The sequence below is a fragment of the Clinocottus analis genome, unplaced genomic scaffold (assembly GCF_023055335.1).
Source record: "Clinocottus analis isolate CAN_PGR_092001 unplaced genomic scaffold, fCliAna1.0.p SCAF_8, whole genome shotgun sequence".
Taxonomy (NCBI): domain Eukaryota; kingdom Metazoa; phylum Chordata; class Actinopteri; order Perciformes; family Cottidae; genus Clinocottus; species Clinocottus analis.
In genome coordinates, this window is record NW_027176240.1 from 10,525,143 (window position 1) to 10,549,674 (window position 24,532).

General features: G+C 42.6%; 1 protein-coding gene across 2 annotated transcripts in view; it reads right to left on the reverse strand.

Annotated features, from left to right (window-relative positions):
* zgc:171482 (zinc finger protein) overlaps nt 1-24,532 on the reverse strand; it is a 46,140-nt gene that overhangs the window by 8,984 nt on the left and 12,624 nt on the right. The window contains exons 2-6 of one of the 2 annotated variants that reach the window (XM_068568467.1): nt 24,371-24,487; nt 21,469-21,561; nt 15,142-15,319; nt 11,134-11,391; nt 4,026-4,122 (exon numbers count right to left, since the gene is read on the reverse strand). In XM_068568467.1, the coding sequence (XP_068424568.1) occupies nt 4,026-4,122; nt 11,134-11,391; nt 15,142-15,319; nt 21,469-21,561; nt 24,371-24,487 (743 nt within the window). The remainder of the gene's footprint in view (nt 1-4,025; nt 4,123-11,133; nt 11,392-15,141; nt 15,320-21,468; nt 21,562-24,370; nt 24,488-24,532) is intronic. The other variant, XM_068568468.1, reaches the window with a different exon arrangement.

Here is a 24,532-nt window from a genome sequence, read left to right on the forward strand (position 1 = left end):
ATAAGCCTTTCTGATAAGGCGGATGAGGTACATTCTCCACGTCTAACCAGTGACCTATCATTACCTACGGTGTAAATCTCCCTGGTACCTGTCCGTCTGTCTGTCTCTCACTGCCTTTATCCTTCAATGTCCTGTCAATCCGTCCTCTCCATCCGAAGCAGTAAAGCCCTGCAGCAGTCTGCAACACTGGGTTTGGTTTTACCTCAATTTACGCTCTATATATCTGCTTCTTATCTGTCTGGCTCCACTTTTTAGTTCAATTGAATGAGATTTTGTCTCAGCTACAATTTAGCTGTACCCCCTCCTGCTCTTTCCATCTCTGAGCTTTTTCATTTGTTTTGCCTCTGTCTCAAACATGACGTGTCTTTCTGTCTCGGATGCATGTACCGTCTCCCTTGTATCCATCAGTCTTGCTTACTCTCTCTTCGCCCTCTTTTCTGCTTTACGACAGTGTAACTGACAGAAGAAGAGAGTTATGAGGCACTTTTCCGGGATTTAGAGCCTCTATGCAGCGATATTACACATCTCGACAATCAGGCTTTTTAGGAGTTTAGCCGACACCCTTATACAGGCGGACTTAGAGTGAGTGAAGAGCTGCATTAGGCATTCAGTTGTGAGTTGATGAGACATGCCTTCTTATTCTAGTGCTGTAACCTTTAGTCTCATTCAAAAACACAACACTAGTCCTTCCTCATGCTCAACAACATCTCTTTGGGAATACAGTGATGCAGTTTCTTATGGTCATTTCCCACCGACTAAGGTGTATCTGTAAAGAAAGATCCCATGAGCTTCTGTGTTGTATGTACTCTTTAAAACTCTGCTGAAACTTTTCAATGTTTTTGACCACCATCAACCGAATTCCAGTCAGGTTCTGTTGTACTGACGTGAGCTGCTACCTCTGCACTCGAGTAAATCACACTGAAGCTCTCTGAGTAGACAGCTGGCATTCTGGGTAAGTTGGTGATAGAAAGATTTACTCAACACCTGCTGGTAAAATCATTCATCAGGACATTTATTCGTTGCAAGGAAGGCGCAAAGTAAGAAGTACAACGTGATAGACAAATTGTGTATCCTCGACTGCTCTCCGAAGGAGCAAAGCACTACCTTTTTAAATACTTATTATTATCAATACACAGAGGCCCACATGACGTCTTAGTGGCTTTATTCCCCCATGACATCTTTGGATTGGCTTGCATGGTTATATAATAACAGGGAACTGCATGTTCTTTCAGACAGAGGCATACAGATTCCCCAGTCTCATGACTAGGAGACATGCCAAGTGTGTGTAAGTTTAAACAAGGCAGAGTTCAATGAGAAGTCACAGGGCTTAAAATAGTACATACGATTAATAGACTCACTATGATTCTGAATATGACAGTGAAACAGTAACTGATTAAGAGTAAATAAGGTTTTCTTCCAACAGTTGGGTTTCCGGTCAAACTTTTCTTTCAATGTCTTAGTTTGTGCCATTTTCTGCACAATTTTATAATATTTTTCTTCTGTATCTCACCTCCAGCTTTAGCATCACTTATTTACAAAAGTGTAGTTTTTAAGTTCCTTAAGGTTAAATTGAGTTAATCTCGAGAAGTGTGTTTTGAATTAAACAAACTATTTTAAAGGTTTATGTACAGCTGTCCAAATTAGTTGATATTATTTACGAGTAACAGATGATGACAAACAACTCGAACTTCAAGGAAAAAAAAAAGGTGCAATAATCATGACAAATGAATTACAGAAATATCTCATGAACAAATGTAGGCCTATAAACAAAAATGAAAATTAATATACTCTAGCCTATTTATTAAAATACCTGTTTTTTTATGGAGACTGTCTGTAGGGCTGGGCTGGCAAAAGTCTTCTATCTGGATATTATGAAATAACCACAATCCATTTCTTTATGCAAACCTCTTATCCTATTTAGGGTCGTGGGGCGCTGGAGCCGATCACAGATGACATCATCCTGGACAGGTTGCAAGTTTATCTCAGGACACATATAGACAGACACACACTCACATTCCCCCCTACCAGCAATTTCGAACCTCCCATTAACCTTAGCCGCATGTCTTTGGCCTGTAGGAGGAAGCCGGAGGGAACCCACGCTGCCACAGGGGGAATCTGCAAACTCCATGGAGAAGGACCTCCTGGGACTGGGGATCGAACCCTGGCCCCTCTTGCTGGGAAGTGACAGTGCTAGCCACTGTGACCTCATACATTGAGTTGATATGGGTTTGCTATTATCAAGTTAGGTGACGCAATTGTGTATCTTGATATCTGATTTCATCTTGATACATTGAAAAATTAAAAATGATCATATTTAATAATCGGCCAGCCAAACCTGTCCGTCTATCAATCTCCTCCGCTGTGTATCAGCGCCCAGGACAGCGTCACCACAATACATGCAACAAACAGTGTTATCTGTCTGAGAATAAGTCATAATAATTCATTGTAATGTATTGTTCATTCTTGGGGTAGTGCATATATAAATCAAAACAAACAGGAGAATAGGTATAGTATTAGTGTCCATTTTTAGTACACACTGTATAGTCTGTGTAGCCAACAGAGAATACATGATGATTACCATACAAATGCTTATGCTCTTTCTTATGACTAGTGGATAGAAACATTTGGCATTTACCCTTTGCTAAAAGAAAATATATCCTATTTACTTTCTCGTCTTGTCTTGTGCTCCTTACCGCTCTGCTTTTCTCATCCTTGTTATTGCCACTGTTGTTACAAATACACCCACCACTTGCTAACGGTTTACTTGTTTGCAGAAGTTTGATTTGTGCAGCCCAGACAAGTTATGCTTTAGGGGGTATAAATACAGACATTTTCTACGATGTGCCGCAACAATACACTTCTATCCTCAAGCAACATATCAAACAAATACTCCATCCATAACACACTTAATTTCCATTAAATTGCTGTAAATACAAAGAGACACTTAAATGCACACACACGCTATACAACAGCGCCTATAGCCTCGCTCAAAGCCATCTCATGGTAAATGCATGAAATGTAGCTGCTCCATACATATTCCACACATATTAACATTGGCTGTAATTACATTTTCTAATCAGTATTACAAAAATCACCACATGTCGTTATTGTTCAACTGTCATTCTTTATATAAAAAAAGAACCCGGTTCCTGTCATGCAGCCTGAGTCTGCTCCACATGCTTGTATGTGTAATGTACATTCATTTCATTCAGTGAATGTAATATTTTCTGTTTCATGTATCAGATATTTCAAATGTCGGCCTACACACTCTTTTGTAACACAAACAACATCTGATGCCGCCCAGTGGAACTGTGAGTCTCTCAATCGCTTCCTCGTTTCATAATCCAGCAAACAATGCAGATGAAATACTAATACTAATTTTCTTGTCTGGAAAAATAATTATATAAAAATTGGATATTATGTATCTAAAAATAGTAATGTTTGGATACATCTTCATCACAAACCATGGCAACCGTACCTTGTGATGTTAACCCTCTGTTTGTATGAAACTCATTCCTACTTAACCTGGTTTTGCAGTCGAATGCAGAGCGGAAACAGAATCCCCTGCCATCTATGCATGAACAATTAATTACCTCACATAATCGATCAGAAAATGACTGTAGTGTGACATCATCGACATCACTTATACAGGGAAGAACATGAACAGGATTGTATGTTCAGTTCAAATGTGTCGTAAATGTTTCAAATGGCCGCACTCATAGAGGATCACGGCCTGTCATCACAGCCTCCTCCTGATTGCATCGCACTGACTCCCTTACGTCTCACTGAGAGTGCTCGTGTCTTTGTGTGTCTTCATAACACCAGGGCAATGTACTGTACAAATGTATAGCAAATGAAAGACCTTGAGAGTAAAGTTTAAACTCCTTTCACACCTCCACACAGCTCGGCAATTGCTGCACGAAGTGGACGTGATTGTCGAATTGCCTGTTTCAGAAAGTCTCTCTTTCGTAGCGTTTTCAACGAATGGATGGATAGTCAGTCAAGTCATTAGTTTTTGTACTCACTTGTTCTGGTGCTTGGAGCCCTGGAGGTGCGCATGGTACTGCTCGATGGAGTTGAGGACCACACTGCAGACACTGCAAGAGTAACTACTTCGCAGCCCTGGAGAGACACACACACAAGCACCGTGGTTATTATGAGTGCACTTTCAATCAGTAGGGCTTAAAAAAATTCCCCTTGGGGATTAATAAAGTACTTATCTATCTATCTAACATCTTTAAACACGGTTGCCATCCTTCTCTGGATCATCAGCAGCAGAAGCAGTTAGGACAACATGCTCAACAACAAAAATACCTGACAAGTCTTATTAGGATATCCACAGAGCTGCAGGTGCATCAGGATTGTTTTTTTTTTATTGATTAGAATAATAGTTTGCAGAAAGCTAGTTACATTTCTAGATTCTATAATCATCTCCTTCTTTTTAGTGTTCATTTGTGCGTATGTCTATAAAGCTGCCTTTTGAAACTTTAATAGAGAAGAATTAGGACACTCGGGCTAAGAAAATATCCGTCTAGTAGGTTGTGCACATGTGTAGCACTGTGTATGGCTTTGCTTGCGTGCACATTTGTATTGTATCAGTGAATATGTGCTTGAGATGGTGCGGCTCAGACACAGATGTGAACTAATTAGAGGGTTAGCAGGTGGTCGAGAAGAACATCCAAAAATAGATGGGTGAGGATGGAGATACTGACAGAGCGGGGTGGGGTGAAGAGAGATGAAGAGGGGCAGGCGGAGGGGTAGGTAGAGAGAACGAGTGAAAAGAGAATTTCCGGAGCAAAAGGAGAAATGTGGGTATAAAAAGACATCGGGGAGGAGACTGAGACGTAGTAATGATAATGACTTGTCACACCGCAGCAGTGATATAAAATGCATGCTGGGCTTTAATGATCACCGGAGAAAACATGACCTTTAGATCCAGCCCCTAAAAAAAACATCTTACACACGTGGAAACTACAGCATGGCAGCACACATCTTCTTTCTTTCACGGGGGCAGAGGAAATGCTCTCTCTGACGACAAAGATAGGCCAATCAGCATCGTGACATAATTTGCTGTGTATTCTCTGTCAGACTCGCAATGAAGCGCTATTTTTGTTTCCTCACACTTTGCTCACAGTAGATCTGCTGCTGCACAACTCAGACCACAGATGAACAACCTTGACACTTCAGGGTCGTATGACAAAACAGTCAAAAACTAATTGCTGGAAGCCGCCCTCCTTCTTTTCGTTTTTTTTATGATGAATGCGTAATTTTTGGGTGACGTGAATGAAATGGGCTGCGATTGCTTGCATGTGGATGCCCTTTTCTCTGCTGTCATCACCGTCCTTGAGACATATGAGTTGTGTATTCCGTCACCTTTTTGACCTTATGGTGGTAATTGGGAACGCATGTTGGGAGACAAAGTTGTGTTATAGTTAGGAGTGTCGGGTCGTTCATTCAGACTAGGATGGAGCTGCATAATGTGGCATATCTACTCCTTGTTGTCTGAGTCACTCTGTCTGTTTCAGCGGTGATTAAGGACAAACAGTCATTTAGCCTGCAAGAAAGTCATGACTGAATTAGTACCCCCGAGTAAGTTTTAGTTTAAAAGTTGACGAGCTGATAACTAAGTCTGTCTGTCTGTCTGTGTGTGTGTGTGTGTGTGTGTGTGTGTGTGTGTGTGTGTGTGTGTACACTACTAGGGTGTGTGAGAAAGAGAGAAAATATACTACATCTTTTTCTGCCAAAATTCTGTTGTTTCTGTTCTCTCTTAATGAAGATGCTATTAATTGGAGAAGAGATCATTTAGTAAAAGAAAGGAATGATTCTCTCTCGTTATCCTTTCCTTTCTCTTCTTCGTAATACTACACCGCTGCAAGGATTACACAAAGAGGTCCTTTCTTGTATACGCGATTGTGTGTGTGTGTGTAAGTGTGTGTGTGTGTGTGTGAGAGAGTGTGTGTGTGCATACACACAAAGGCAGCTTCCCTGCTTTTAGTCTGATTGATGTCACCTCCCCACTGCCTGGCGGAGTAGCATTGATGTACAATATGCTGCCATTTGTGTGTGCGTGTGCCAGAAAATGTGCGCATGTGCCAGTCTTTTGAACACACACACGCGCGCGCACACACACACACACGCACACACACGCACACACACACACACACACACACACACACACACACACACACACACACACACACACACACACACACGGCCACATGCACAAACACTGTGCTTTTGGTTAAAAAAACAGTTCTGACATCGTAAAATACTGTGCCTAATCCATGTTAGTTGCATGCATGTAAAATGTGCATGCAAGGACACTGACAGCATGTAGCACTGGGGTTGTGAATATGTGTTTTTTTTGTGAGCATGAGCAGTATTTGTGAGGGTGTTCTAAGCCTTGTTAATTACACAAGATGATATGCCAGGGAGAGAGAAGAGGGGGTGAGATGAGCTGAGGCAGTGGGTGTGGAGCTGTTTGTGACTGTCATTAAATGCATTGAGTCCTCTGGCATTGCTGGCACCTATAAATGCTTGTCAAAAAAGTAATGAGCTACATTTTGTAGCACAAGAGCCTTGTTGCTAAGAAATGCAATTTTTTCCTGGTGTTTCTGAGTCTAAAATAATGTAAAAAAGTCTCAGCTCGGGCAACATTAATGACCCATTTAGAGCGTGATGCTCTTGGCTTGTTCGGTCAGGATTTCCTGCCAAGCTCTAACTGCAGCCTTTTAATTGTGAGTCTCAAGGGTTTACAGGTAGCGGTCAGCGCTGCCAATTGTAAAATCTAGTGTTGCATAAACATTGCTGGTTAAATATTCGGATGGTTTTAAGACGCACAGGGGGCAAATGAGCCTTAAACACACTGTACGTAACATCACGTTACATACGGATCATTTCAGGGTAAAGTTAACTCTATTTTACGCCTCAGACTATGAGCCGCGACTGCCACTGAGAATCTCACTATATAGCATGTATCTATAGTTTTATTCACAGTGGAGGCAGGCAAAATAGTTTTCAGAGCACTTCCGAGCCTTTGTGCTGTAGTACACCATTAGTTTATCATGTGCTTTGCGAGATTAAAAAGGAACTGAATCCAAAAAGAAAGCCCATTGAGATGCAATCAAAACCAACAGTCTGCAGCGAAGGCTCGACGGTAAACGTCTCACAGGAATATATCACAAATACCATAGCAGAGAGCCGTCGAGCATCGGGTGAGAGTCGGCTTCAATCCAAGTGGAATTTTACAAAGCAACAAACTTTGAAGGACCTAATTAGTTTAGCAGATAATGTGACAGTCAGAAGATAGACCATCAGTTTTAGAAAAAAAGGATCATAAACAAAATAAAATGTCCAGATTTCTCAACATTTTTCAGGCTGACGTTACACCTCATTAGTTTGTGTTGTTTGTCCTCTGTCTCATCTTCACCAGTTGATCATTCTTTAGAGGTGGTTATAGCTGTGTGAACACGTTGGTGACATATTGATTCGTGTCAATATAAAACCTACATATTTCAACTGATAGCAAACTTTTCAATACCATAGTTTGGAAAATATAAACATGCTTTACCTAAATAGGTCAAACTTCTAATTTAATCATTGTTGAATCAGTAAATAATTATTTGCCACATATACTTTTAAAAAGATGATATGGGGAGCATATTGGCAAACAGTTCCTTGTTTACACATGCAGATGACACAGTCTGCCATTCGGTGTTGAGTAGGTAGCGTTCAGCAACACTTATGAGAACTGAGAGAGCTGCTTTTGGCACACTGACAATGCCGGCTGTTAAACAATGAGCTGAAAATGTTAAAAGCTGCGGAGACTTGAGCTGAACTGCAGAGTCGGATTACTATATTCATTCCAACATAGTTAACATAAAGATATTGGTTAGTTTAGCACATTTTTTAAAGACTTTTAATGTTTTTTATTTTTTCTAAAATGAGTAAACAAGCCCAATTTTTAAAACTGGACACTTTTCAATTCTTGTTGTTAATAAGGACACATTTAGGTAAGTGGACCAAAAGGAATTGCACTTTGATACCCAGGCTCAGTTCATATGTGGGATCTTCAATGCCTACAGAACATATTGTTTGTATGTAAGCGTGATTTGCTTGTGCGACTGGGTCACATCGAGTGCTGTCTCATGGGAACACAGGTCAGCTCTGTCTCCCAACTCAGGCACACTCATCAATTACACACAATTTTCTCAGCTTTGGTGCTTCACCCTCTCTCAGGCACTTTCTCTCTCTCTCTCTCTCTCTCTCTCTCTCTCTCTCTCTCTCTCTCTCTCTCTCTCTCACACACACACACACACACACACACACACACACACACACACACACACACACACACACACACAGGCAGACACACACACACACACTCCAGTCCTAGACGCTTATCTCACTGCTTCTAATTAACTACTCAGCCTCCAGAGAGAGGAGACAATGCACTGGCTCTGTCTTGAGGGGTTTCTACCCCTGTCGTGATTTATGTAAAAAACACAGCCAGGCTCCATCCCTCGTCGGTAGCCACCCCCTCTGCAACTCCCTCGTCCACATCTGTAATCCATCTCCAAGGGTTTTGTCTCTGGCACCTCGTTGTGGAAAATACGACGATCTTGTTCTCCCCTGTGCCCTGTCTGCGCAATTACACCAGAAAAATCCAATAGTAATAAAAAAGTGTTGATATAAATGTCATGGGGATTTTGTGATGTGTTTCGGTCACAAAAGTGTGAAATCAGGAGCAGGAAATTGAGGGAGAGAGAAAGAGAGAATATGCAAGTAAAGGTCAGTATCATCAATAGGACAAAACCAGACAATATGCCGAGCAGAGCCATAGTTTATAAAGAAAGGAAATCTTGGCGTGTAAATAATTCACCTGCGCTTCGTTGGGAGCTAATAAGGATGACAGATGAGACATGACGAGAGATTGGAGGCCCTCGTGGTATACACACACACACACACACACACACACACACACACACACACACACACACACACACACACACACACACACACACACACACACACACACACACACATTTCTGCACAATATAACCACAGCAACAGCAGGCACAAGACAGTGCAGCAGCAGGAAGGGGGCAGGACAAGATAAACAAGAGTCTGAAGAAAAAACTGTTCCGTAAAAAGAGGACAAAAGAACAGAGACGAATCTGCTCTTGGCTGACACATAAATCCTCATCCCCCCTCTTCTCTTAGCTCAGCTGCAGCCTCGCCTTGGACCCTCCCTCTGAGATTACAGCCGGCACACCTGTGACTTTATACCTGAAGTTGTGACAAAAGCCAATCCGGAGTGAGAATCTTGCATCGATGCATTGTGTCTAACTGAAGAACAACACACGACATATGACAATGGAGCTGCTTTGGGATGACCAAAGTGTTCCAGACTAAATGCATCAGGACAAACACTTGATTGATGGCACATATAATAAAGCATGTCAGCGTTCATTGCACTTGAAAAGAAGACGGGATGGATTTTGCAGTGGAGCGTCACTGGTGTGAGCGAGAGTGCAAATATTTTTGATTAAACAAAAGGAATATCTGACTGATATGTCGGTGATATGCTTACTATTTTAAATGTCTTTTGTAGTTTAAGGCTGAGATTTGGAGTCAAAACCTTCCCAAAAGCAGCTGAGGTTGTGGGATGTGGGTCACAGTGTGTGGATGGAGGACGATATACAACATGACACCACTTAAAGCCTCTGAGCCAGTGTAGGCGGCAACATGACTCATGCTTTTAACATGATTGGCTCCTTGAGATGATGGTTTGTGTCATGGCACCTGGAGCACAAAGCGAACGGCGTAGTTTTGGCTCACGAGGGATTTTTATATTTGTCTGTAGCTGTATATGAGAGTGTTAAACTTGTATGTGTGCGCAGTGGAGGTGCTATATTGCACTAATGTTGCATGTTGGGCTGCGTGATGTAGTAGCATGATGTTGGCCGATCTCACTTACAGGAACCAGACAAGGAAGAGCACTTTCAGTGCCAAAGACTACTTATATTTCCATTAGAATACTATTTTGGCTGAACTGTGTCTATGAAATGTAAATTAGTATCGTCTGACGGTTTCATGTGTGCTTGGAAGTGTTTGTGTGGGAGAGGAAAAGACTTAAGTAGAAAGAAAGATAGAGAGGAGAGTAGTAATTGAAACCCAGGACTCATTATGATAGTTGTAATTTTAGCTCCATTTTACCAATTAATAATGCACATTAAGAAACAATTACACTTTGATAATTTACTTCAGTTCTTGATTTTGTCAGGCGGTGTGGGACTCGTGTTCACCCTTCAGCAATAGTGTGTAACATGTTGTTATTTAGCTGCCTGAGCTACTGCTTTACTGTAAATATGCTATATGCAGCATGCCAACAGAGGCCCCATGGCTCTCTGTGAAGGGTTAACACATTGCAATGCTAGCAGTAAGAAGCACGGCTATGCCAAGGGGACTGTGACCCCAGACAACTGACACGGAAAGGTTAGCTTGTTGCAAACAGATACGAATAACAAGATGTGTCAACATTTCTGTTGGGCTGAGAGATACTTATTAATTAGGGAGCGACAACTATTTGCTTGGGGTGATAGATGACTTTGCTCTTTCCTTTTATTGGCTTACGGTCTAACCCTTGAGATAATTTACCCAGTCAATATCTTTCAAAGAGTACTCTAATGATTTAGTATAACATTTCCATAAAGTTGGGCTCTGATTGAAGAAGCAACGATCAGAGTTGATTCAGAAGACGTTACTGACTGGTTGATCCAAAGGAGAAGCTCTGGACTGATTCAATGGAAACATTTGGGGTTCAAGGACATAGGAGTTTGCCACGTGGAGCTCATATTTTTGAACAAATGTAGGGAGAATGTGAATAAGCTGATCTTTACAGTGACAGGCTGATGGTGCTAAGTTTATCTGTTAATAGGCGGTGTGGCCTTCCTGAGTATAATATCTGTGAAATGTACACCCCATTGAAAGGCATCTGAACATATCAGAAGTCCGCCCTGACTGCACAGATCTTGAATGTGAGCTCCCCCTTATCGTCTTTCCTACAAAGTCGTAACACCCCTCCTGCCCTTCACTTGTCACTTGTGTCTGGCTCTGGGCCTTGGGCCTGACCTGTGCTCTCCGTGGCATCCAGACTGCCCGCTAGCTGCTCCAGGAGGCGTGCTCTGGCTGCGTTCCTGCGGTGCTTCTTGCCCTCGTAGTGCTGCTGGGCCATCAGCGGGTTGTTGAACCAGGCTCCGCACAGGCAGCAGTACTTCCCAGCCTCTCTGCCGCCGTTTCCGCCGACCACCGCCAAGGGCCAAGCCAGGTCAGGGGTAGGAGTGGGGCACGCAGCAGGGTCTGTGGGCAGCGGGGTGGAAGGGGAGGAATCTGGGGGGAGAAGTTAACAGATAGGCGTTAGAGAAGTGAGGGCTTGCAGAAGAAGGAAAGGGAGGAGAGAAGGAAAAGAGCAAGTGATCATTTTAGCATTAAAAACAAATGCAATGGGAGATTTCAGATGAAAAATAAAACGACAAAAATGTACATGTCCCTGAAATAGTCATCCATTCATATTCACACGCTTTCTTTCTCGTGCAGACACAGATACAATACTCGTGCATTTGAAAGCTCTTCGTTTAGAAAGTACCAATGGAGACTGAGAGCAATAGATTGCTGCAGGCCACATCTGTGGAACAGAGACGAGGGTCAGGAGGAAGCCGTCAGCACTCTAGGGACGAGTCTGCAAGTGCTTTCTACTACTGTACCTCTACCTAGCCTATCCTCTCTCCTCTCCTCTTCTCACCTCTCCTCTGTTGGGGAATAAAAAAAAAGGGCAGACTTCCAGGTGACCTGCTACTCATGACACGACACTGGTTACCATGGTGATTGCCCATTAATAGCCAACAGGCACTGCCTTGTCCACAGGACGCGGTTGTGGCTCACGCGGCGAAGGCTGCGAATGTGCATGTGCTGTACACGTATCTGTGTGTGCATGTGGGTGTTTGGGTGGCGGTTTAAATGCATAAACTGCGCTTGAGAACATTTTCTTGTGTGTGTGTGTGTGTGTGTGTGTGTGTGCATGAATGAAGCTCCAGAATAGGCTGCTTGTGTGCATGTAAGGTACAATACATGCACCAAAGAAATCCTCTCTGCCCAAAGTGTTTATTTGCTCACATGAGGGGGTGTTAAGTCCACAGCCAAATGGTGTGAGAGAGCTCATAATGCCAGATGGCGCGTCCAAATGTGCCGATTTGCCATGTACAACATGTCAATGACTCTAGAGCTTTAACCACTATGACTACACAGCCACAATACAGCTAGTTTAGACATTTCACATCGCAGACACACGCCCACTCAGTCACGCTTTGAAGCCTAAATGAGTCACGCCACTTCTTTCACAACAACCATCAGCTCGCTGAGTTGACCAGTGACGATGAGTGTGAGGCGTGTTAGTTTATGTATATTTTTGGGGCGTATGTGCGTGTCTTGACGAGACGCTAGCCCTGCAAGCTGATTGGCTGCTCGTACCTTGATGTGTCTTCGGGCTCTGTTCACATAGTTACTGTATCTATGGCTGTGTCTGCGCTCATCTCACCAACCACACCCACTCACATTGCCTTCGTCACGCGATCATCTCACTTACAAAGCTCAACCCTGTAAATCTTCCACTGTCATTACATTCTTTTCTCATATCAAACCTCCGAGAAAAGGCCATCCCAAAATCTCTGGCGCGGCATTCCTGCGTGTTCGTGTGTGCCCGTGCATGAGTGAAGCTCCTGAGCCCTGACAGCTCTGCGCGGCTCACGTGCTGAGCAGCAACAAGAAGAGATCCTCGGGTGTATTTTTCCTCTCCATCCCTTGTTTCTCCACCCTTTCGTTTCCCATGAGTGTGATCTCTGCACGCTGGAGCAGAAGTAAGCGTTTTTCATGGAGCAGGGCACAGGGAGTGTGCGTGATAGTGTGCAGGAGGAGGAGGTGGTTTGGAGTGTGTGATGTGTGAAAAGAGGAGGGAACACAGGTACCATCTCTGAATTCCACCTCTCAAGGGCTTCTTCAACACACACGTCCTTTACTTTCTCTCTCCTCACTGTGGTTTGTTTGTGCATGTCTTTGAATTTGCTTCTTATGTATGTTAGTACCCATGTGTCCTGAAAAGCAAGTGACTGTCCAATAAATATGCATACATCAGTCACCTTGCTTATGCTTCTGACGATTGTGTGTGTGTGTGCGTGTGCGTGTGCGTGTGTGTGTGTGTGTGTGTGTGTGTGCCTGTCAGCTTTGCTGTGCATCCTCTGTAGAGCGCTCATCTCAGAGTGATCATGAAGGCTCCTTTTGACTTTAATCTTTCCTGAAATCCTCTTCTTCTCTCCCAGGTCACTCTTCCTCTCTTCCTGCTCTTGTTCTCTTGTTTCTTTTTCCTCCAGGTTCCACTGTCACAAAACCACAGAACTCTACGGCTAACGGCTCTACTGTAGTGACACTTTTCCAAAGTAGGCCAAAGTTTAATAAAGTCACTCAGGGGCTAGATTATTTATAACACTCTATTTTGTAGCGTTTGTGTGTTTATTGGTCTGCACATTTTCACTTTGAATTCAATTTGAATCACATTATGTAAAGCTCCCCTCGAGACAAGTCACCAGCATTGACGCTTAAAAAAGAAGAAGCTAATGTTAAACAATCATGAGCAAAAACATATAAATGTACGGATGTCTTGACTTGTTAATCCTTTTTTTTTTTTTTTGCTTCTGTGCGTCACCTTCAAAGTTTTCCTTCTTGGGCCTCCGGCATGTTAGCATTACAGACATTTCCTTCTGATATCCAGGCTGGACGTTTTGACTGAAGCGTGACTAAAGCTTTCCAAATCCACTCCTGATAAAAATGTGTGCTTTGAACTTTAAAAATATAATTCTCAGTCCAGAGATACATGTTGCAAATCCTAGATATCTGGATTACATGGTAGTGGACAAGTAGAGGTGAGGATGTGTTTTTCTGACAAGTCAATTACCATGGTCTTCAGGGAGGACAAGCTCTGTGTGAAAACACCATGATTAAAATCCAATAGAAGTATTGATCAGCTCTTTGGATGAAAAGATCGATCACCAAACCCCCAGTTTAAATTCAGATGTTTTATGGATTATATGTGTCATGTTTCACTTGTCTGACCAAGTCTGACCAGAAGAACAGAATAGACAAACTAGATCAGAGGATCAGATTAATACTCTATTCTCTTTGTTTCTAAAAACTCAACTGGCGCTCAGTCACTCCCTCGTCTTCTTTTGCTGCTATTCCTGCTGAAGTGTTGCAACGGATCATAAAACCCTCGGTTCACTTTTCTCGGAGTCATGGATCATGAATTGAATCTTCACGAAATAAAAAAAGGGAGCAAATGTGACTTCAAAGATCTCTGATCACATTCTCTTTTATTACAGATACTAATTGCCAATCATTGACGATCCGTATTGGTACAGATCCCTTTTTTGTGATTTTTGGTTATAACAAGGCTCTAAAATAATTTAAAAAAAAACGCCCCACTGTTTTCTTTTACTTTAATATTCGTAATTTTTATATTACATATAAAATATATTAACCTCATTAAAATCACATAATTTAAATGATTAGGAAATAAAAGAATGTATTTTTTTGTGATCAGATCAAATCTTGTCATTTGTAGTTTTAATGATGTATTTATGATAAGCTGCTTAGACCTAGTTAAAGAGATTATAATTCATCATCTAAAATATATTCATGTTGCTGTGAAAACCTTCAGACAAGTTAATTCAAGTTTCTTACCTACATTGCATTTTATGAGATTACATCTGAACACATCATGATAATGTTAGAATTTTAATTTGTTTTTTCACTGAACAGAGCCTGAATGCATCGCACAGTAACTGAATGTACATTCGCCATTGGAGGTGATGCCATTGTTACCAGTTTTCCTCCTGTTGGTTGTTTACAATGTACCATTATCAGAAATTTGGCAAACAATGTCCTGATTGCTTTTTTTTCTTGACAGAATATGGGATTGTACGAATCATTGACAATAGTGCGTTATACCATTAGCCTATGGAAACACTATGAAAGCATTGCAGCTACTAAATTACTGAACAATCAAAGAAACGTGTTTGGATGGGTGAGTACCTGTGTTTGTAGGGCTGGTCATGGCTGTGGGAAGGCTGGCCGGCTCCCCCAGCACCAGGCGGACTCTTTTGGCGTGGGTTTTGCCCTGGTAGTGCGACTGGGCCACGATTGCAGAGGTGAAGAACATATTACACAAGGTGCAGCACTTGTTCCTGTCCACCTCTGTCTCTGCACAGTCCTACAGTAGGAGAGTAGGGGGAGATGGTGAGAGCAAGTGGCGGAGAGGGAGAGGCGTTATGAGACAAAAATGGACCAAAGGGGAGGGAAATGTAAGGGGGTGAAAAGGAAAAGAGAGTGGTTGAGAAGAAATGAATGATGTGAAAAGAGAAGCAGAGCGAGGTGAAGGTGAGGAAAGGAGAGAGGAGGCAGGGGGAGATGAGGAAAGGAATGTTCACTGCACTGACCTCCTGCGCTTTGTCAGTTTCTCTCTCAAATACACACACACACACACGCACGCACGCACGCACACACACACACACGCACACACAGCAAAGGGAAGGCTGATCAAATATTCATCTGTCTCGCTGGGCTGAGACTGTGGCTTGGCCCTTTCACCGCTGCTGGTTCATTACTAATGATGAGGGAGAGTTGCTCCCCACGGGAGGTAGGGAACACAAACAAAAAGACCAACCGCGTGATTGACACAAATGTACAAATACTCACGCACGCAAATTTACAAGAATACACAGCCACACTCAAACATAATTATCTATCTTTTTCTGTTTGTTTCTGCCCACCAGTAAAAACTATTCATCGCCAGAAATACCCTAAAATATTCTGTCGACTGCATGTCTGGAAAATTACACTAACCCAGTAATCTTTAGAAATCATTAGAAATCGCCAGTAATACTCGATGGAGACATCACACTTGTCGGTCAAACCTTTACTACACACACGTTTCAAAAAATAACTTTGAACTGTTAAACTAAAGAAAGAGAACAACATAGAGCAGAGATCTGTGTGTGACACACACTGTGTCCACATATTTTAGTGTTTTTGATGGTTTGTACTGAGCTCCTTGTAGTTCCAGTTAAAGGACATCAAAATGCAACAGCATACAACAGCTTGGCAACAGTTTGGGGAAGGCCCTTTCCTGTCCCTGTGAATAAACAAGGTTTTTAGAAATACTTTTACCTGACCACAACCCAAGCCAACGCATTTGGGATGAGGACAGACAGTGAGCCGTGTCGAGCTGTATCATCCAACGTCAGTCCCAAACCTCACCAATGCTCTTGTGGCTACATGGGAGTAAATCCTGGCACGCATAGCTCCAAAGTCTTGTGAACAGACTTGTCAGAGGAGTGGAGGCTGTTACTGCAGCATATTAATAACCACGGCTTTGGAATGAGATCTTGCTGAAAAACAATCTCATATGGTTGTGATGTTAGACAGCTCACATACTTAGATATATGAATTAAAACAGTGCCTGCTTAAAATGCAAAAATTGAATATGTCTTCAAAGACGAGCAATATTTTTCGCCTTCAGTGCAACCTTTTATGTTCTACACTTTCACAACCCTTCCCCCAGTTTCATACTTCTTCTTTCTGCTTATAGTGAACCTCTAACCTCTCACTATCTGTTCATCCAGGCTGTAATTCTTTTTTAGTCCCTCTTTTGAATTCCTTCCATTTGTTTGCACGTCTGTCTTTCTGTCATTTCACACCAGCGCTTTCTCTGGTCCAGGTGTCAGTCCAGTCGCAGGAGAGGAACCTCCGTCTCCGCGAAATAGAGGACAATAATAGAAAAGTGTCTGCGACACCATATCTAAGTGTGTGGGAGAGTGCTGTGTGTCTCTGTGCTAGTGTGTTTATGTGTGTGTGTGCGTGTGTGTGTGTGCGTGAGTGCGTGTGTGTGTCTTGTGTCAGCACTGCTCAGCATCACGGACAGTGGATGTGAGAGTTAAGGACACCTTTACCTCCCAGGCCTGGCTTTATCGCTCAGCTGTCCCATCTCTCTCTTTCTGTTTCCTTCTCTCTATTTTTTTTTCTCTCTCTCTTCTTCTCTTGCTTTTTGTCTTGCCTTCACTCTCAGACGTTCTCTCTCTCTTTCTTTCCCTCCCTCCCTCCCTGCATCCTCCCTCCCCCTCTGGGCACCAGTCTCAGTGACTCTCTGTGTTGTGGGATGAAATATTTATCTGTATTGGCAGGCCCTCGCCACCCCTTCTCCTCCTCCTTCTCCCCTGCCTCGCCTCCTCTACTCCCCCGTGTCTGTCCCCGCTGTGATCATGTTAATGGCTTGCCCTGAACTGTCCAATACCCCCTCCCTCTATTTCCACCAGTAACACAATTTCCTTCCTCTTCTCAGTTGGTACAAAGTCATTTTGTTGTGTTTTATTAGCGCATGAAGCATTGTCCTATGTTGCGAAAGGAAGAAACCTTTTTTTGCGGGGTGTGATTGTGTTTGTATGTAAAGTAAAAACAGTATCAATATTCATCTTGTGATCTTTATTCATGATGCCATCAGAGGAAAGGAGACACAGTCAGTGCCCATGAGGGCATATCTCTTCTCCTCCCCTCTTTTTTTTACCCTTACTCCCTCCATTCCTCTTACCTATACCTTCTCCCGGCTTCCTCCTTACCATCTACTGCTTTCTGCTCTTCCTTTTGTCTCTTTCACTACTCATCCTATTGTTCTTTCCTTCCACTTCCCTCTTTGCATACTTCGTCTACTTCTTCCCTCCGATTGGCAGCACTGCCGAGATCTTGTTCTACTCAAATCCTGCGGTACCAGGATGAGGAAAATCAACCGCAGTGAGCCAGAGTCCCACAACTGCATGTTTTTCTTGACTCAGGACAAAGAGGCTGAGATGATCCTCAGTGGCAGTCTGCAGTGGTCTCACCTGTCAAAACACACTGAAAAGTAAAAGGATCAGTCGACAGCAATGGGGCTACCACACAAAGAAACCTCTTCTTGAAAAAAAGGCTGCAACACAAAGCTTGTCGCTCAAAGACAAGGGATTTAGTGATGGTGCGGGGAAAGTTTTAATCAATCTCAAGTGTGTGTGGGTGATTGACATATGAATAATTGTCAGCTCATTAAAGCTGCCACTCCACTTTAAACAATAAACGGCATCTCTGACTCACTGTTTCCCTCCATCGTTTATCTCCGCTGGAAGTCATCAACCTTTCTGTTTCTTCATTTTTGATTTTAAGATTCCTTCCCTTTGAATATCCCTCCCTGTGTTTTTGTTCTCACTTCCTCTACCTGTCGCATCTCACACATCTGATGAGATTGATTTGCATGTGACCTAATTGTTGAGTGTGCTTCTATTTGTGTGTGCACATGATGCGTGTATGCCTGTTTATCCGCTGCCTGTATCGCAGAATATTTTGTGTTTGGGTGGCTTCATCATGCTCATGCACCTAACAATAGACTCCTAATTAGCTGTGTTAATCTTCCTCTCCTTCTGTTTTTCTTTCTCTCTGCTCCTCCTTACTTCTCCCCCTGCTCTGTGTCAAGGCGCTGTGGGAAACATTGCTAAATATACACATGGAGCAGCACAGGGAAACAGACGCTCTCTTTTGGAGTTTGAAGAAGCGCTGAAAGTGTAAATTGAAAGGGCCGACAGTGCAAATTTAGCATTAGAGCAGAATAAAAGTCGAGGGGAAAAAAAGCATTTAGTTATCTCTTGCCCTTTTTGCGGGAAGAAAACTGCACAGACAGAGAGAGAGAGAGAGAGAGAGAGAGAGAGAGAGAGAGAGAGAGAGAGAGAGAGAGAGAGAGAGAGCGAGAGAGAGAGAGAGAGAGAGAGAGAGAGATTGAGCAGTTTGGCGAATAGGATAGAAGTATAGATACATTTCTCTCCCCTTTTCTCTGGGAGCACCTTTTATGACCTACTTTCTCTTTGTTTGTTCTGTGACAAACACTTTCACCTCCACACACATCTCACGGCATGGCATTTTACAGTGGGCAGACGCTGGCATTTGATTCTCTCTGCAAAAGTGCAGTTTCTGCTTTTCCCATTGGACTGCACCATGTCAATCAGTATGAGAACACAGGGGCAAAAACAGAGATGAAGTGCAGAGAAAAGACGTGCAAATCTTCCCCTGGGAGAAAAAAAAGATGAAAGAGATAAAAGAAAAAAATGTTCATCTCAAATCGAGTTGGTGAGAATTTCATCACTGGAGAACCGTTGATCTTAAATCAGTTTTCTCCAGCATTGTCAGATAATCAATGTCACATCTCTGCAAGAAAGGTTATGAGCAAATTGCTAGCTGTGGTGCTCACAGTGCGGTAGATGACCGTACGTGTGTGTGTGTTTGTGTGTGTGTGTGCGTGCGCACATAGTCTGTTTTGTGTGTAGTGTCCCATATGAGCTGAAAGACATAAGAGGCTGAGTCACGTCTTATTCACTTAGTGAGACAGATGGAGACGCAGGTGTGAATATTTCACAGCGACTGTGAGTGTGTTTGTAAACCCATGTGCCCTTGATGTGCCTATTTCCGATTGTCTGCAGTCTGGTGCACATGTATCACCTCTTTAAATCTTAGTCCACAGCTTAAGTTCAGAAAAATGGTCGAACTGGTTCACTAAGAACTATACTCGTGTGTTAAGTTTTATGAAATGATTCCGAACAGCCGCAAAGATGTGACCAAAACCAATAGCTCCTACCCTACCTGGTTTTTCTGGCTCCTGATAATTGAAACTGTCAAACCAAATCTGTCGTAGTGCGACAATGCAGAAGTGCCTTCAACTTACATTATTTCCAATTTTTCCAGCAGGGTCGACTCCTGTGGTTGCAAAATGAGAAAAGGACCCTAATGCTCATTTGATTTATTACTTCAGTAATTATTGTAAAGAGATATGATCTCTCGTTTTAAGTCTTCCACTATACAGCAGGATGTTCGTTTACTAAATTGTGGACTGGGAGTTGTCTGTGTTTCCGTCTTACAGCGTTAACCCTTCTTACAGTGTGTTTTCAGTTCATGAAAGTTGATGGTAACATTTTGGTCACAAGAAAATGTCTTCCTCAGCATTCAGTTGTACTTCACCCCCCTTGTTTTACTTCCAGTTACAAAAAAAACAACAAAATGGCGACAACGTGATGCTTCAAAATAGCAGTCAACCAATGGGGTGACGCCAAGGTGATTATGTCCACTTCTTACCTGCAGTCTACGGCTTTAGTCCTGCTGGATTTAATTGAACTAAAATAACTTAAATCTATTTATTTTCAAGATGTTTGCTTGCTGCAGTAAACTCTATTCGTCAGGTTTTTAAACATTTAATTGCTCATTCATCAAGTGCAACCGGAAATCATTTACATTGGGCACAATTTACAAACATTTTGGTTTCTTTTTTTCCCCATGAATTTCATATTTTCCTTTCAGTGAAGGACGAAGGGTCAACGCTGTAGAGAGATAATTGCCCCTGCACTCCGACTCAAGGTCTTGGCTGTGGCATTACGCTGTATTTGGAGATGCTCCACCTCTTCCCCTCCTTCTCTCCTCTCCCCCTCTTTTTCTGGCACAGCTAGCTTTGTCAGTTAGCTTTATTTTTCCACCAGCTGTGTCCTCAAAGTGTGTACCGTATGTATTCTGTCTGTGTGTGTGTGTGTGTGTGTGTGTGTGTGTGTGTGTGTGTGTGTGTGTGTGTGTGTGTGTGTGTGTGTGTATTATGGCATGATACCCCAGATAAATGGGGCACACAACATCCTGTTGTAATGATCCCTCTTCACAATAGTATATTATGTTCACATTTCTTTCTCATTCAGACACAAAGACCTGCAGATAAAATGTCTAAATTTAATCAACCCCGAGTTATGCTTACACTATAATACCATCAATTCATTTTGGACACAAATGCAACCTCAGCATTTGCTAAAATGTTCAGGTTCTAGGCATACAGACACAATGGCCTACCTACAGCACACACTCACAGACAGACACACACAGACATTGTTGACTGACCTCCCTAGCCGTAGCCTGCAATAGCCCGATATAGAGCTGCTTACTGGCATCTGCCTCCACTAAATCTGGCCAGAAACACCACAGCTAAGGCATAACCTCTTTTGGGAGAATTATAGCGCACAACAGCACACAACAGATCAAGCAAATATTCTCATGAGGACATGGCGAAGCCTGCAAGAAGACCGGCACAGGAAAGGATAAGACGAAGCCAACTCAGGTTTTTGTCATCTTGATACTTTGAAACATGCTCCAAAGTCACCCATTTTAGCATGCACATAATTGTCTTTCCTTGAATATCATCAGATACTTCAGTCTGTGATTACACTGCAGAACAGGTCATTAAGTTCATTAATGACTCTAAGATGCTTAACACTTATGCTATGCAACACAGACACAGAAACACACACAATGGGAGCATACTGGGTTATCTGGCCGCAGTCTCTTGGAAGGTGGTCCTCCGTCTTCAGGGTGAAGCATGTAGAACAGACGCACCTTGTTGGCGTGTTTCTTACTCTAGACAGAAACAGAAAGAGAGAAAAGGTGTCAGCCAATGAACTGAGTTTTATTTCATCAAGTGAGCGAAGTGGGAAAAAGTCAATAGCTGTCACTCCACCTTGGCTACTCCATTCAAGCTTTTTATCTCTTTCAGCTGATGATGTAAGCAGACAGTTTGCTCCTGGCTAGTTGACTAATGGCCAGAGCTCAGCTTTCTGGGAGCCCTGAATAAGATGTTGGGACAGGAGAAGTGGTTGGGAGTTAAATATAATGACTATCCTTCACCTATAGGCCTGCACACTGGGCCCATAAAGGGACAAAAGAAGGAAGGCAATAATTTGGAAAGCTCAAGTTACATTGAGGGTGAAACGATAATATCCTGGTGCCTTAAAAAATAAATAGAATACAATATATTAATATATTGAAATAAGTCTACATGCTATTAAAAGTCATTGGTGAGAAGATTGTCAAGTTTGTATCTGTACTGTTGTGTGTTTGTGCTTTACAGTACATTTCATTTAGCTGACGCTTTTATCCACAGCGACTTAAATTTGTTGTTCTATGCACCATAGACACAGCACGGGGAACAATTAGGGGTTAAGTGTCTTGCTCAAGGACACAACGACATGGACTAGCGGAGCTAGGAATCGAACCACCTGGAACCGCCTCCAAAACATCACATTTAATACACCATATAATTTATCAGGATACATTTCATTGAGGTACATTATGATGCATTCAGTCTTCATTCCTTAAAAATTAGAAACTTAAATAAAAAAAGTGATTGTAGTCCGATATGCAAGTTTGAGTATCAGGAAAGGAAGAAATATTATGGGAATATCTCTACTGCTGACCAACTTGTACATATTGTATTGTCACCCAGCTGTTTGTGGGTGTTTTTGTTTTGCGTATTTTACAATCTATATTATTTGTAATAAGCATGCAGTGGTGTGTTATAAGAAAGGACATTGAGCCGTCCTTGAAGCTGCTTGCTGTCACTTTAATGGCCAACAATGGAAGTCACTGGACAGACTGCAGGGTAAAGATTAGCGCATGTGCATGTGTTGAGACAGCTCTGTGCGTTCGTCTACAAGGCTGACAGCTTTCTCTTTTTTTATTGGCATGCTTGGTGACCTTCACTTCTTTCTACCTTGTAACATCTATTATTATCTATAAATTCCACACATTGCTGCAATTCTTCAGAAGCAAGGGTTGACGCTGTCAAAGAGACTTTATCTTTCTTGCCACACATGCAGTAAAATTCACATTATTGTACGACAGACTGCGGGGATACAAGTCAAGATTGCGGTTGCGAAAAGCATCACACGTAAAAAAAAAATGTTTAACTTGGGATTGACGTGATCAAATGTGTCAAATGTCTTCAGAAATACATCCCTGTGATGAAATCACTTCACTGTTTCCACAAATCATGTAGATCATCTTATTGGTGCAATGATGTTTTGTCGTAGAGTTAAGTTAAGTCAAATTAAGTTGTTTAGTTAAATTATATATCATGGCTGAACAAGACACTAAGAAAGCGAATGGGAAACAAGACACTGTACTTGCTGCTCCAGTGCTTAGATTGGATCCTCTGCCCCCGGGACTGGCGCACACGCACACGCACACACACACACACACACACACACACACACACACACACACACACACACACACACACACACACACACACACACACACAAACTCCTTCTACCTCACATGCCTCCTTCACTTGTCAGACTACTTTAATTCAATTTGTCAGCGCTTGTGTGAGTGTGTGTTTGTGTGTCTGAGTGTATGCTCGTGTTTATAGGTGTATAAATGGTCATGCAGTTGATGGCTCTGGGATATGAGCTAAAAGCAGGACCTTGTATCTCCATGGTTACCCTGCAGTGACCCTCAGTGCACAACCTCCTCTAATGGACTGTGCGTGTCTCCGCGTCTCTTGTTCTGTTTTTAGTAGCAAATCAAGTTGGAGGAGTTAAAACTAGCCAGCAACCGCCATTGTAACTAAACTTTTTTTTTTGTGGCACTTATGGAAGAGCATGATGTGCAAAGCTGCAGGTGGAGTGGGAACGGACTCCAGAACGCGGGCCTCCTCAATAATTCATCCCCAAGGATAGCGCTCCTTTCTTTAGCCGGCTGTGATTGTCTCTGAGTCTCTATTGAAACTAACGCAGAAAAAAAAAACTCTGTATTCAAATGATTTCTTGCCGTGTCTCTTTGAGCTACCGACCTCTACAGAGACCTTTAATAAAGGGTGACACTGAAGAAATGCACTGACTCAGCTTGCCCATTCCTCTGCACAACTCAAGGCGGTGTGTTTCTGTCAGACGGAGGTTGGTTGCTAGACATGCATCAGACAAATACACACGGCTCTTGTCCTTGCTTAATTCTCCCCAGATAAGGGTCTTGTCCTCATTAGTCTGCTTGTTAATCCCAATTGTGTCTTGTAATCAAGGACAACCTCAATCCAGTACGTGCACGCAAGCACAAATGTGCTCGTGCACACACACCCACACACATCCTAGTTAAATAATGCACAGGGCTGATTATTGAATGGCCTATAATTAAATTACTCTTAGGGAGTCTGCTGAGAGGTAGGCTACGTATAAACAAAAAGTGTGCGTGTGTGTTTGTTTGTTTGCAAGTGACTAGCATTACCATGCTGCATTAAGTCTATGTATAATGGATGAGCACTGCTTAGAATGACACGAGCCCAAATTAGTACAAATAAGGCTGAGATGCCAGTGCAGGAATCTGCTTATCTAAGCAGTGATTGTGGCAACATTTTGTGGCAACATTTCCCTACAAGCAGAGACGGACTCACCTCATAGTGAGCGGTGCGCTGGGACTCGGAGATGAGCTGGGCATTGCAGATGTTACAATAGCTCTCTGTGAACAAGCCTCCATCCACGACGCCCGCAGACTTCATCTTCATCTGAGTCTGCACAAACACACACATGCCCAAACATACACAAATATGAATTTA